Source organism: Cyclopterus lumpus, chromosome 4 (genome assembly GCF_009769545.1).
Source record: "Cyclopterus lumpus isolate fCycLum1 chromosome 4, fCycLum1.pri, whole genome shotgun sequence".
Taxonomy (NCBI): domain Eukaryota; kingdom Metazoa; phylum Chordata; class Actinopteri; order Perciformes; family Cyclopteridae; genus Cyclopterus; species Cyclopterus lumpus.
Window position 1 is genome coordinate 8,482,276 of NC_046969.1, and position 14,404 is coordinate 8,496,679.

Below are 14,404 nucleotides of genomic sequence, written 5' to 3' on the forward strand. Positions count from 1 at the left end.
ATACGAGTGTGAATATGTAGTGGACACAGATCTACTGTAAGGATGGGAAGTCATAAAACATGGAATATATTCCGCAGGCATATTTATTGAACGGCTCAATTACATGTAAACGGTGTGAAAATGTATGAATGAAATATAATATCTGCAATACAACAGATGTGGGAAAGAAAAGTTTTATGGAGTCTGCGCAGACACACACTTTACATTCTTCAGCTTTATGAGAAGATCAATAAGAAGAAAGAAGCATTCCTACTTACTGTTCTCCAGTGTGACACTCGTTCATTTTGAATTACAGAGATTGTTGGTTGTTGAATTGAATGCATCGAGTCTCATTAAATCACAAAATCAAACGTATATTTGAAACACTTAAACATTTTCTCCATAAAAAGACATCTGTAAAGTAAGTACGCATATTCACAATCACATAAAGGCAATGTGGAATGTGCTTATATTTTCATATTGTTCAGTAAAAACAAATGTGAGTTTTCCTTTTTCTTTGCAGCAACAGGCTCATTCAGGATGCTGAACATGCAAAGGCACCCACACATTCACATATCAGGTCAAATATGCTGGCATACCCAACCAAATACATACAAACATGTACAGCCCCATTGAACAGAGTGAAATATGCTTTGAGTCATACAAAATAGAAAATATGCTGAAGAGAAAGCAGTCTTCGACGTTTAACTGCACTGGAACATTTACAAAACAATTAAATAAAACCTGGCCACCACTCAGGATATAAAGCGTGAAGAGCTTTCTTACAAAATGACAACATTATAAAATAATATTTAAATAAAAGAAAACTGTGTATATTTACAAGATGAATTATTAAAAGAAAAAATATTCGGATTGATTGATGTGTGTGCTGATTAAAATCAGGAAATGAGTTATTAGTATTTAGCAATCATTTAATGTATTTTTTTATTATTTCTTATTTCGTTTTTTGTTGCATTTTGGAAAAGGACCTCCAACTCTCTAGGTAGCCATTTCCTTCTATACTCAACCTAAAATAAAGCTATTGATTACAGTCATGATCATTCAGAATGATACTGAACCAAAATGTCAGCCTCTTCTTGCCTTATTATATGATATTATATACATTATATTATCATGATATATTATATTGAGAACTTAAAAAGGACCAGTCTGTAAGATATAGTGACATATAGTGATGAGGTTGCAGATTGCAACCAACTGAACACCCCCCTCTTCCCCAATGCCTGAGAACTACGATGGCAGTGAAAGGGTTTGGGTGGTCCGCTCTGGGCTACTGTAGAAACATGGCGGTGCAACATGACGGACTCCGTGAAGAGGACCTGCTCCTTATGTAGATATGAAGGGCCGATTTTAAGCTAACGAAGACGATTCTTAGTTTCAGGTGATTATACACAAATGAAAACATAATTATTTCTGCTAGAGCATCCCCTTAAATCCTACACATTGTACCTTTAAGATGTTCGGAGCTGTGAGGCTTTTTGCTCTCGAACAATGCAAAGTTTGTCAGGTTTGAGTCAATATTTAACTCTAAAACTAAATCATGCCGCTTGTTATTCAAACTGCTAAAATAAACTGTATTATGAAATAAAAGTAAAAAAAAAAAATTAAAAAAAAAAGTGTTAAGAAGCGTGCATAACCTACAGTACAAACATATTAAGTATTGTTTACACCCACAGGGTCCCGTGTGTTAAATCTTGTTAAATCAGTGTGAACACCACCCCAGCACCACCACAGCAGGACACCCAGAGCCCCACACCACAGCCACGGCTGCCCAGTGCCGTTACAGATACTGTCCCATGCTTCTCTGATGCCCACCTCCAAACTCGGGCTGCCTGCTGTTGGGCCGGTCTCGGCCCAGGAGGGGGCCTCTGGCTAGGGGACCGACCCGCTGGACCAGGCTCTCCCTCAGCTCCTGGACCTCCTGGGTCAACCGCTCTACCAGCGAGAGACCGGAGGGCTCCACCATCTGCCTCTGGAAGTCCTGCAGAACCCACACCGACACAGACCCACAATCAGCAGAAACAGGGATGTTACATTCTGTTTATTTTAACTCATAATGTTGTCTGAGTCTCTCATTTTGGAGGTAAATATTTTTGAATAAACATATTTGAGAGTATAAAGTATGAGTATGTTAAAACTAAATTACAAACTTGACAAGAAACACAAAAAAGATCCCTCTCACTGACCCTGATGATCTCCTCCTTCACATACAGGGTCCTGGTGAGGGAATCCACCCTGCTGGCCTGACTCCTGCTCAGCTCCTGGGCCTCCTTCCCTCTCCTCAGAGCCAGACACAGCTCCTCCTGCACCGCCTGGAGGTCCACAGCCGAGTCCGGTCCAGAGTCGGACCTCGATCCGACAGACGTGTTCAGCTGTCTGCGGAGCTCCTGGAGCCTGTCCGTCTGCTCGGTCATCACCTCACCGAGCCGGCCCGCGGAGTCCTGGGGGAGAGATCGGTGTCACTTTTTTCCGTATAAGACTTTATATTAAACGCTTCCACTGAGCTCCTCTGCTCTACCTGAATGTACTGGTCCCTGGAGCTGATGGTGCTGAGGAGATCCTGGACTTGCTCCTGGTGCTCCTGGGCCTGGTGGGTTCGGTCGGTAAGCACTTCCTGGAAGAGGCGGTCTTTGAGCTGGAGGCGGACCTTCAGCTCATCCAGAATGTCGCAGGGAGCTGATTGGATCTGAGCCAGTAGGGAGCAGCGCAGGTCCTGCATCCGAGAAGGGGAGAAGAAGGAACATGAATCCATAGCAGGAAAAACAGGTTCTTATTTTGGTGCAGTGTTCAATTCATGTTAAATCTGACATTAAAGCAGCAAAGTTGAATCATCAATTCCCCACCTGTGCTTCACATGTGATTGAACTAATCTGGGCTGACATGTAAATTATTCTTTTGATTCTCATTAAGCTGTCTTGGTTCTTTGACGTGTTGAAGGAAATTTGTGAGGATCCGGACTAATAAGAAACATCTATTAACTCGGCATGACCTTTAGTCCCAATGGCCACATTACCGACAATGTGACCCAGAGCCTCGGAGGGTATTTCCAATAACAGCGTGCTCTTATTTTGAAATTATTGGGCTGTATTTATAACTGACAAACATGACACTATGGCCACAGACATAGTGAAAAGGAAATGTTAAAAAAAAAATGTAATCTAAGACTTATAACAGATACTATTGTTTTTCAAAGGTCACTTCAAAGGTCACTGCACCTGGGCCTCCTGCGTGCGCGTGTGCAGCGCCGCCTGCAGCTGGCTGATGATGCCGTCTCTCTCTCTCAGGATGCTGCTCTGTCTCTCTTCGCTCTCCTGCTGCTGCCGCTGGACGTTCCTCCAGGCGTCGCACACCTGCTCCAGCTCCAAAGCCCTACCACGCACCAGCACCTCCAGGCTCTGACACACACACACACACACACACACACACACACACACACACCAACAATGAGAGGTCGTTGCGGAAGAGTGAGAGGGAGAAGATGCGTGTGTCTGCGTGTGTCTGTGTGTCTGTGTGTGTGTGTGTGTGTGTGTGTGTGTGTGTGTGTGTGCTCACAGTGATGGTCTCCTCGTTGTTTAACAGGACGCAGCGCTGCCTCCCCAGGTCTCTCTCCTTCTCTCGGAGCAGCAGCTGAAGCCGACGAGTCTCCTCCTCTTTCTCCTCCACGCTGCGGAACTTGGCGTCTACCGCTCGCTGGTGGTTGGACAGAGAGAAGAAGAAAAAAATAAACATCAATCGTCACTTGGTTATTTTTAGTGGACGAAAACGTCTATTATTATGTTTGGAGCTAAAATTACAGGGTTAAGAACTAGCTCACAGCAGATGACTGTATGCGTGTGTGTGAGTGCGTTTGTTTCGTTTACCTCCAGGGCTCGGTCTCTCTCCTTGATGCGCTGGCGGAGTTTCTGAAGCAGAGCGTCTCTCTTCTCCTTTGGATCCTCCAACAGCTCACAGTAGTTCTGATTCAAAAACAGTCAGCGCACACCAGTTTAAAAATAAGAGCTTAGAATAAGATCCCCACTCCGTGTGTGTGTGTGTGTGTGTGTGTGTGTTGTGTCATTTTAAAACAAAAAACACATGAGTGGAAGTGACCTCTATGTGAATCTGTGGATGTTGGTCAATGCTGGTGCTAAAAGCCTTAGAGAGCAGTGGTTTTTATTTGTCTGACCTCTATCAGCTGCTCTTTGGTCAGCAGGGACGTCCTCAGCTCTCCGATGGTCCTCTCTCTCTCCTCCTCCTGCCTCTCTCTCTCCCCCTCGGCCTCCCTCCGCTGCTCCTCTCTCTCCTGCAGGGCCGACCGGGCCTTCTCCAGAGCCAGCTGCAGATCCTGAACGCCGCGCACACACGTCAACGTACACGACAAACAGCCGAGATGCATTTCGGTCGTTCGGGGGGACACAGACTCCTTAAAAACTACTGACAAAACGGTCACACTCGCGTCTTCTCTCACCCGGTTGTGCCTCTCCGTCTCCCTCCTGTGCTGCAGCGCCCCCTGTAGGTCCTTCTCCAGCCTCTGCAGGGCTCGGCTCAGGTCCTCCTGCGTCCTGCCCGCCTGCCGCTGCGCCCGCTGACCGTCCTGCAGCTCCAGCTGAGCCTGGAAGAGAGCCGCCTGCAGAGCCAGGACCTCGCCCTGACCGCGAAAGCTGTCCGCGCCCGACACCTGCAGGCCACGCAGGCACAGAGGAGACGGATGTGAAAAGCTTTGATTTCTATAGGCTATGATATGAATCTGTGGCATCCTGTATAGTATGCAAATAAAGAAGCTCCGCGTTGGTTTCATTCAGTGTGTGGAGGACAAACCTGCAGCTGCTGCAGCTGGCTGCGGTTGGCGAGCTCCTTGAGAGAAAACAGCATCTTATTCTGCTCCTCAATCACCCGACACAGCTCTGCAGCCTGCTCACAGACACACAAACTCTTTCTGTTTTTGTGTTTCCTCCTTTGACACAACTGTGTTCAGTCTTTTCTTTCTCTGTCTAAACATATTGCTTTATGTCTCTCTGTATTCTAAAAATGTTTCCTTAACATGTCTGTCTATCTGTCTGTCTACCTCTTTCTCCTTGGAGTTGGCGGTATCAGTGATGTTCTGGATGCTTCTCTCCTGTCGCTGGGCTTCCTCTTGGGTCGAACGCAGCTCCAACTCCATCTCACTAAGATGCTGCTGCAGCTTCTACACACACACACACACACACACACACACACACACATACTACTTTGCTGTAGACCTGTAGAACGACTGGTGGCCAGGAGCAAGTCTGGAAGGGGTGCAGCAGTGGTGACATGCTCGTACCTGGTTCCTGGTCTCGCTCTCTCGGATCTTGGTTTGGAGCGAGCGCAGCCGGTCCTGGGCCTTCTGCAGCTCGCCGACACACTGACCGGCATCGCTCTCATACTGACCGAGCTGGCTCTGCTGCTCGTCGATCAGCCTCTTAAGAGACAAAACACAGGGCAGCTAACAGTGAAAAGGAGTTGTACTGTATATGTTGTTCTTTTCTTTCCCCCTTTTTATTCATAATAACAAGGGATGGGGATAAATAATAAGCGGTGAAAAGCTTGTTGTGTGTGCGGCGCTCCTGCAGCTGTTAATTGAGCATGATTGAGTGAAAGTGGAAAGCGGTGTCAGCTCACTGCTGGATGACTTCCTTGGGAAGTGGCTGTTGCTGTGGCAGCATGTTGTTGACTTCCTTGTTTGTGTGAACTGTGTCATGATGTCACTGTGCCCTTTGGGAGGCTGTACGTGGGACCTTTTCTACAGCTGCTTTAACTGTAGGGGCCCACGACAACTCAGGGTTAGACCGAAGAATGGTGACCCAAAGATATTATTAATTTTTTTTTTTAAAAAGGAACCATTTTTAGAACCCAGAAAATGGTTAAAATGGTGAATAGTTATCGTGATAAATTGTTAAGACAGAATTCTCACAACGCGGCTGCTTCGATCCACTTCAGTCGGCATTAAAGGAGGTAAGACTCCGGTTACACGGGCCGACCTGAACTTGTGCCCTCTCAACCGTTAAATCCTGATACAGACCTCTGGTTCAAAAGGTCAGCAGTTAGAGGGACATGTGTTTCACCAGCATCTAGTTTGAAATGCTGCAGGGCCTTTATCCGTGTGTAGATGGCAGGAGTGTAAATTCCCTCATTCATACCAGTGAGAGGTCTTTTTGCATATTGTGGTACAACAGACCAGTGAACCAACATGACAGACCAGAACAGAGCCGTCTTGTCTGTTCGCTCCTGGCCCACTGAACCACTTTCACACTGATCATCAGCATAACAATAGACGTTATGAAGTTGGATCAGCCGGAGCAGAGTGCCTCACACGGACTGACTGCTCCCTTGGCAACGGCAAGTGTTGCTAGGATACCGACAAGGAAGAGCATTTATGCTCGCCGAGAGGGTAATCAAGGCAGCGAGTGTGTTCAGCACTCTACGCCGCGAAGGAGATGAGTGAGACAGAAAATCCAAAGGAGTTCGACCTCGGCAAGTCGGGATGATCAGAGCGTGTCGCTCAATACAAATCCACTAATAAGTGAAGAAGAAGTATGCTTAAATCAGCCAGAATAAATGAATATTTTAACTGTAAATTATAGTTTTACTATATGAATTTTAGGTTATCGTATTTTCCTTTCTTTTTCGAATTCAAATGGGGAACATTTTTTAAAAAGGGGCACTCTTTTCCCTAAAGTGTGTGGACTTGCAAAAGACAGTCTTACTGTCCTGTTCTCCCTGAATGAAAGCCACAGATTCAACACTGACAGTATCAACTAAAGTGAGGTCAGAGGTCAACCGGGTCCTCGTCTACCTGCTGAAAGCGGAACGGGCCGCACGGAACATATTCATCCAGCCACTGCTCCTCCATCTCGTCCAGCTCCGCCTGCAGCTCCTGCTGGGGACACGTGGTCACGATCTCCGGGACGGTCTGGTGGGAGTACAGCTCACAGTCGGCTGTCCCTCCACAGGGCGACCTCAGTTGGATAGGCAGAGGCAGCGACAGGCCTTGCTCCAGTTTGGCTTTGCCCAGAACTGGGAGCTTGCTGCCCCTTTGGGGCTTCACTGGCCGGTACTCCCAGCCCCTAAGGAGGCTCAGCATCACCTCGAGCCCAGAAAGGGAGCTCTCACTTGGGGGTTTGTCCCAGGGACTGTCCCTTCTCGCTGGAGCCTCGTCTGGACCAGTTTCGTCTCTTTCCTTGTGGTTCACAGGAAGGCAACTCACGTCCACGGCGGTGTCGAGAGATTCCACGGACGATGCCGGGCTGGGACTCGTCCCGTCGCACATGGTCTTATTCGTGTCCAACTCGGATGAGGAGGACTCAAAGGCGACTGCTGTGGCATCAGACTCTTGAGAGGTTCCGGCGGGGTCCTCGACTGCCGGACTGGCTGTTGAGTAGCGGGTGGCTGGCCCGCAGGATGTGCTCCTGCGCCCAACCCTGCGAGGCACCTTGCACACTGCCTCGTAGTCGGAATCAGCGACACGGAGCACTGCACAACCCCTGCACCGCCTCGGCTTCTGGCCAGAGGCAGAGTCTGCTCCTGGGCACTGGTGGTGGTGATGGGTCTGGTGGTCCAGACTCGGTTCCTCCTTATCTGCCCAGGATTCATACACCGAGTAAGACAGATCATGCTGTATCATATCCGAGTATCTTCCATCCTGCATGGCCGACAGGTCCACCACAGGCGAGTCTTCAGACCCCGCATCAGTCCCGGTGACCACCACAACGGACCCAGGCGGAGCAACGCCGGCATCCTCCTCGGCCGCGTTGTTTTTCCGGTACAGGCCTCCGATGCACTGCCTCAGCCGGTCTTTCTCCAGCAGCAGCTTGTGGAGACGCTCCAGGGACAGCGCCTCCACGCGGGCGATGACCGTGTCGAAGCGGTACATGCGGTCCAGCATGAAGGCGCACTTGGAGCAGGCGAACTCCCCGCGGCCGTCCCGGGTCAGCTCGCGGCCCAGGGCGTGGGACAGCAGCACCTGCAGGTTGAGCTTGGCCGCCGGGTGGAAGATCCATCGGCGCTGGTTGCCGCAGAGCTCACGGGCGCAGATCCGACACGCCTCCTTCATCTTCACCACGTCCAGCATCGCAACAGCACGCCGCAATTAACGAAGAGCCAATTAAAAGGGAGCGCTTTAGAGTTTAAGTCGACTTCTTTTGCAACATCTACAATCTGTCTCTGGACTGAAGGATGAAATCACGAGTGTTCAAGAACTTGTTTGCGGTCCAGGTGACTTTGTCTACCAGATATGTCTGGAAGAAAAGTCTCCTTCTTGTGCAGAGATGCTCTGATGTTTGTGTTGCTCCTTAGCCTCCGTCCTTCCAGTTCACATATCAAGGCCTGAACCGCAGGTCATTGTGAAAAGTAGGTGTTTTAAAGTTGAAGGTGTTTTCTGTGATCAAGATCGTGGACATTATGGTTAAAAGCTCCAGCTGCACAATCTTGTGGTGAGAGATTGTTTTGTCTCCTGCTGTTTCCAAAAGGTCAAGTGTGAAGTTCAGATTTTGCATACAGCATGAAGACAATTCAAATTAAATCAAATGGGCAGTCAGTGAGCTTTCAGGTTGAACCGACTCTGCACAAAGAATTCACATTTCACGCGATGACTTTTCGGATCGTCCGTCGAGTTGTCCCTCACTAGAAAACAGAAATCTCGTCGCATCCCGGCGACGTGACAACGTGATCGGCGGCGTGGATTCAGGGAGAAGACGGATGTGGATGAACCTCTGTCATGGGTCACGTGTCACTTCCGCGATGGTTTACTAGACATCATCTCACATCAATCCGGGGTTTTATTCCTGCCTCAGTGGTTCCGGTGAAAAAAACGACCCCCGGTTGACTCACTTGCTGTATTTTATTTATTTATTTATTTCTAAATCAATGACGTCTCTCTGCATGACAGCATCTCCCCGCTGCCGCAGCGTGCCCCCGTTACGATCCGACACGAACACGGAAAATAAAGCGATCTCTCCTGGTCGACGGTTCCGTTGTCTGTGTTGATTCACCGGAGACCGTCCCGGTCCCCGATCCGTTTTCTCCTCACCGGCATCGGCTCCAGCAGCTTGAGGATGGAGGGAGAGGCTGTCGCTCCTCGAGCGGCTTTCATAAGGAGACGGCCAGGCAACGTTGACAGCAACCAAAGATCGTGTTCCTTTACGAAGATAGCTCACTCCGCAGCGTTAAATGAGTCCCCAGACACCGGTCATTTTCAGTGATTCACTGAGAGAAAGAACGACCAGCGGTGAAAAGTAGACTATTATACAATTGGTGGTTTAAACTTCATGCTGCTTTGAACTTCACTACTTTTCAGAGCGAAATATTGACCCATAAGATCTTCTCCTTATATTTGTGTACCATCTGTTTTGATTGTGTTCCAATCTTTTTAAATCATTATTTTGAATGTTAATATTTCTAGTTAAAGTGGGCGCTCCTCTTCGTGCAAAATACACATTTTAAACATGATTGATGATGAGGCTCAGATTTTGTTTTCTATATTTTTTGGTCCCCCGCATCAGTGACGGAGTGAGACCTCTTGCTTGCTGGACTGAACCATTTTACTGGAAACAGGAGGGACGCTGAGCCCTTTAATTAATGTGCCTGTCTGCATCTCTTTAAAAAAAACATGTGGCACTCCTTAAGGGGAAACATGGGATTACTTCATTTGTTTCTTATTTGATTATAGTTTGCATTTAATTCATTATTTCACTTCAAGGCCAAATCAAATATATTCTCAACAGCATTAAAACACGAGTGTGTGTTTTTCAATTGATAAAACATAACAATAGGCCTGTGTAACTGCTGTGTTTCCAATACTGATGTAAACTAACAAAAGTAGAAATTGTTGCTTCAGTTAATTTAGTCACTGTCCAGTTTTATGATCAAGCTTCCAATCTCTGTAGGTTGACATTGGATTGCAGATTGTACCTTTAGGATAATGAATTGTAAAAACTAATCAGGTCTAAAACTGCAGTTTTGAAAATAATACACTTTTTTTATTTAAAGATGTTACAACAAATATTGATTTGTTGCCCTCGATGGACTGGCGGCCTGTCCAGGGTGTCCCCTGCCTTCGCCCTATGTCAGCTGGGATAGGCTCCAGCGCCCCCGCGACCCTAATGAGGATAAGCGGTATTGAAAATGGATGGATGGATGGACAACAAATATTGTGAATTGAAAATTTTTATTAGCCTGAAATGTACTTGACTGAAACCTTTAATTTTAATTTGATTAGTCTTTTTTTTCTTACTCTTTTCCATTGTCTGTGTTTTTTTTTTAAGTGTCGTCACCTATGGCGGATGATTCCTCCACTGTTTATAAAAGAATACTGGACACTGGACACGTGTGTGTTTGAATGTTTTTTTTAGGTATGCATGAAAATGTGAACAGCATTGCACAGCGTCTGTAAATAAAGACATATTGTGGGGGAAGTATTGCTCAGCTGCTCGCTGTGCAGTCTGTCTGCTTAATATAAACCCCTGCAAACTCCAGTGGGCAGAAACGGATCATTAATATCACAACATTGTGTGACAACTTGTGTAACAACAAATATTACATTTCCATACAGATTACTCATGCCAGTATTACTCTGTGCGCAGTGTGTGAACTGAAAAGATGAAGAAGAAATAAGCCTGAGTGTTTTCCATCGAGTTCATAACATTCTCGGAAGTGTCAGCGTGGAATGAGTTCAAGCCTTTCCCAGGGGGGCACCCCGGGCCTCGTCCGAGCCCACATTTCCGAATCACACGGCGCCTTAATAAGAGCAGCAGGACTCCGCTCTTAAAACGCTGATGTCATTTTCAACAGACACTCTCTGGATCTTTTTTTCTTTTCTCCCCACAGACTCACAGATACGAGAGTCTTCATCCGTCTTTCACTATCGCAGCAGGGTGGTGTGGAGGTGTTGTTGATGCAAACCCTTCTCACATGTGATACTTTTCCCTGTGTGTGTGTGCGCGTGTGTGTGTGTTTGTGTATGTGCACGCACTCGCGTAGACCACCACAGGACTCATTGACTCTCTCCTGGCCCTGACTGCGTCTACATCTGTCACCCTGTCAGAGCCTCTGGAGACACGACACCAAAACACCGATCGGCCCGCAATGAGGCACGCAATCAAGAATCAATTAATCCTAATCAGAGACGAGTGCCAAACACTGCTGACAGACGGCGCCCGCTGTTTATTTTCCCTCAGAGTGGCAGAAATACCAACTGGTGACAGCAGAGAATTAATGTCCACGTGGACAGAGGAGGTGTCTCTGCTCATTTTCTCCTCTCAAACATGGCGTGTGGGTGTGCCGAGTAAACAACTGCAGTCCTTCTGTGCACCTCGTGAAGCGGGCCTCTGTCCGCGGCCGGCAGACAGTGAGCGGACTAGAATTAGATCTGGCGTCAGTGGGGGAAACGGAGGCTCAACTGGCAGGACTGTACTGTATATGTATATGCTTCAAACAAACAGGAACTGGCAACCATTCTGAATCGGGATCCGGAGAGAGAGCGTCTGATTGGGTTGAATGTGAACAAACTATAGCCCTGAACGTTTCTAAAACTAAAAGTGTTGTGATTGGCTCAAGGAATGTGCTCAATGGTGACACACACCTGTCAATGTCAGGTTCGGCTACAGAACGGGTCAAGAAGACCAAACCAATGTGGTCGGAGCACATCGACAGCATGGTTACTCAAATGGGGAGGGGCATAGCTATGACCAGAAAGTGCTTTGCTTATTTAACACTCTCTATTGTTTGTCGGGCGTTACAGTCCTTGGTCTTTGTAGCAGCTGCAAAGAAGGACATATATAAACTACAACTGGTTCAAGATTAGCACTCCAGTGTTCAATAACAACAAATACAGCATGTATGCAACCTCGCCGGTCATGGTTCTCAGTGGAAATTAAACTTATCGTGTTTTTCAGAAAGGTAATACTTAATCAGACACCTGAATATTTCTTCAATCAGTTACAATATACATGTAACAGACATAACCATCACACAAGGAACGCTAGTTTAGGTCACTTGATACCTCCAACCCCAAGAACAAACCTCCTCAAACGTACAGTTACTTTTCGTGCAATTACTGCTTGTAATTTACTACCTCCTCATCTATCTCATACAGGTAATAATTTGTCATTTAAAAAACAATTGAAGGCGCACCTCAGGTCATTAACCACTTGACATTAACTATTTGACATTTTCCAGCACTTTTGTAGTCATCTGATCTTTTTTTATTTTTTATAAATTACTAATTTTCTGCACAATATACATCCTAGTCCTCCACTGCACTTTATATATTTATTTTTTATTATTCTGTTTGTACTATTTTTTAACTGTTTGTTTCACGTCATGTTTTTCATGTTTGTATGTTTTACATTTTGTCCTTTCTGTGGACCCTAAGAAGATTAGCGGCCGCTAAGGCGTCAGCTAACGGGGATCCAGTTAATAAACTAAATAAACTAAACTGTACATGTGACAGCTGACTCAGCAGGGTCCCGGATGAGAGCGACCTGAGAGAGACTATGACATGATATTGGATATAATTTAAAAAAAAGTTATATTAACTGATAGGAGGACCACATGCTGGTTCTATGTTGTTACTTGATTTGTGTGGCTTCTTAAAGTCTCTGTGTCAACATGTAGTTTTGTGCATCAATGGGCCTGTATATGTGTATATATATGTATATGTATATATATATATATATATATATATATATATATATATATATATATATATATATATATACATATATATATATATATATATATATATATGTATATATATATAGCTGGCGCTAGTTGATATTCTAAACACTACAACTAGAGAGACAAGAGGTAGAGAGCATTTCTTTTTAAGCCAAATTAAAAGCATTACATGTAAAGATCACTTGAAAACCTTCAATCCCCAGTTTGAAGGATTGCCCTGCTTTAAGGTTAGTTGAGGAAGGAAAGAAGGGAAAGGACTCAGGGCCGAGGAAGTGAAAAAAGCAAAGCAAGAGCAACATAAGTATGAGGAAGTTAAGCAAAGAAATAGAGGAATTAAGCGCTAAGAGCCCACCGAAATGAGAACAATATTTTGTTGCAAATTAATTACATGTAGTTCACTTTTTCTCCAGTAAAAAACAAGAAAGAAATAGCAGTAACTTGGTTCTCTAGGATGAAAGATTACAATAATATGGTTCATTTCAGAGTGTTGCATTATTGCCACTCCCTATCCTGTTGTGGAGTCCAAGCTATACGACTCAATTTTAGGAAGTTTATCTCATAAAAAGCTCAACAGCAAATTAATAACAGCTGTTGGATAAATGAAGCCAAATGTGGAGGGGAACATTAGAAAGTGAACCAAGTGGAAATGACTTGAGAAACAAAACAGGTCATCAGTAACACATGCAATGCAGATCAGGCACCACTAGGTGGAGCTACGTCTCTATATTATCTGATGGGAGGGATAACCGCCAAGTCTGTGAGTCATAAAGGCAAAGTCAATGCTTCACAAGGTGAACTTCACCAGCAGCAAATAACTCAGCATGTGTGATGCCCCGAGAGAGGAGTCAACTAGCAGGAGTGTTTACTGCTGGTGTAAACGCAGTGTTGAGCCGACGGGTTTTCCTACCTGCATGTGTGCGAGGGCTCGGCTCTCACCGGGACTCTGTGGGGAGGAGAGAAGTTCACTTGTGTTACACGGAAAGCATCAACTTAAAAAAACGTCTCTGACGGGATGGACAACAAGTAAGAAGTCTGATGAAAACAGAACCATCTGGTCGGCCACACTATGTGCACGTGTTTTCATCTTCACCGTGGTTTTGCCAAAGTTACACTGACATGTGGATACAAAAACAGTTATGATATCTCAGTCAGCCAGCCGGCCAGCCAGCCAGCCAGCCAGCCTGTCTGGTCTGGGGTTAGCAGCAGGAGGAGGAGGAGGAGGGATGAATAAGGCCTGATAAGGAATTTAGCATTAAACATTCACAGCCTGGATTTAAGGTCTTAACCAGGAGCTTTTTAGACATCATTTCTAAGTACAAGTTAATAAATACGGACCCAGTTGTCATGAGAATGCATTTGATGTCTGTGTGTGTGTGTGTGTGTGTTGAGGCTACCGAGCATATGTATGTATTTGTTTGCAGGGTGCGGATGGGGTCTAAAATACCTCAGCTTCTCGTTCTTTCCTCTTGAGAGGAGAGGAAAGATTGTGAACTTTGACCTCGAGCTCCTCGACCAGGAGACCCAAAGATTGTTTCTGCTGCGCCAGCTCCTCGATGACCCTGAGAGAGAGAGAGAGAGAGAGAGAGAGGCTCAGGACAACATGATTCAAGCTGCAGTGAAGTTCACAGATCTGACCCTGGGCCACTGTTGGGGTCAGTTACAGTATGTAGGTCAGAGCTCTGGCTCTTTGTTACAGACTGTTTTAGACAAGGGCAGTCGTGGCCAGAGT

The 14,404-nt window shown here is 46.0% G+C and overlaps 1 protein-coding gene across 1 annotated transcript in view; it reads right to left on the reverse strand.

Moving 5' to 3' along the window:
- pde4dip (phosphodiesterase 4D interacting protein) overlaps positions 1–14,404 on the reverse strand; it is a 76,485-nt gene that overhangs the window by 21,469 nt on the left and 40,612 nt on the right. The window contains exons 8-20 of the mRNA XM_034530651.1: positions 14,120–14,234; positions 13,583–13,618; positions 5,285–5,422; positions 5,045–5,164; positions 4,798–4,890; positions 4,448–4,657; positions 4,166–4,324; positions 3,861–3,956; positions 3,553–3,690; positions 3,216–3,395; positions 2,519–2,713; positions 2,187–2,441; positions 1,816–1,981 (exon numbers count right to left, since the gene is read on the reverse strand). Coding sequence (XP_034386542.1) covers positions 1,816–1,981; positions 2,187–2,441; positions 2,519–2,713; positions 3,216–3,395; positions 3,553–3,690; positions 3,861–3,956; positions 4,166–4,324; positions 4,448–4,657; positions 4,798–4,890; positions 5,045–5,164; positions 5,285–5,422; positions 13,583–13,618; positions 14,120–14,234 — 1,901 coding nt within the window. The remainder of the gene's footprint in view (positions 1–1,815; positions 1,982–2,186; positions 2,442–2,518; positions 2,714–3,215; positions 3,396–3,552; positions 3,691–3,860; positions 3,957–4,165; positions 4,325–4,447; positions 4,658–4,797; positions 4,891–5,044; positions 5,165–5,284; positions 5,423–13,582; positions 13,619–14,119; positions 14,235–14,404) is intronic.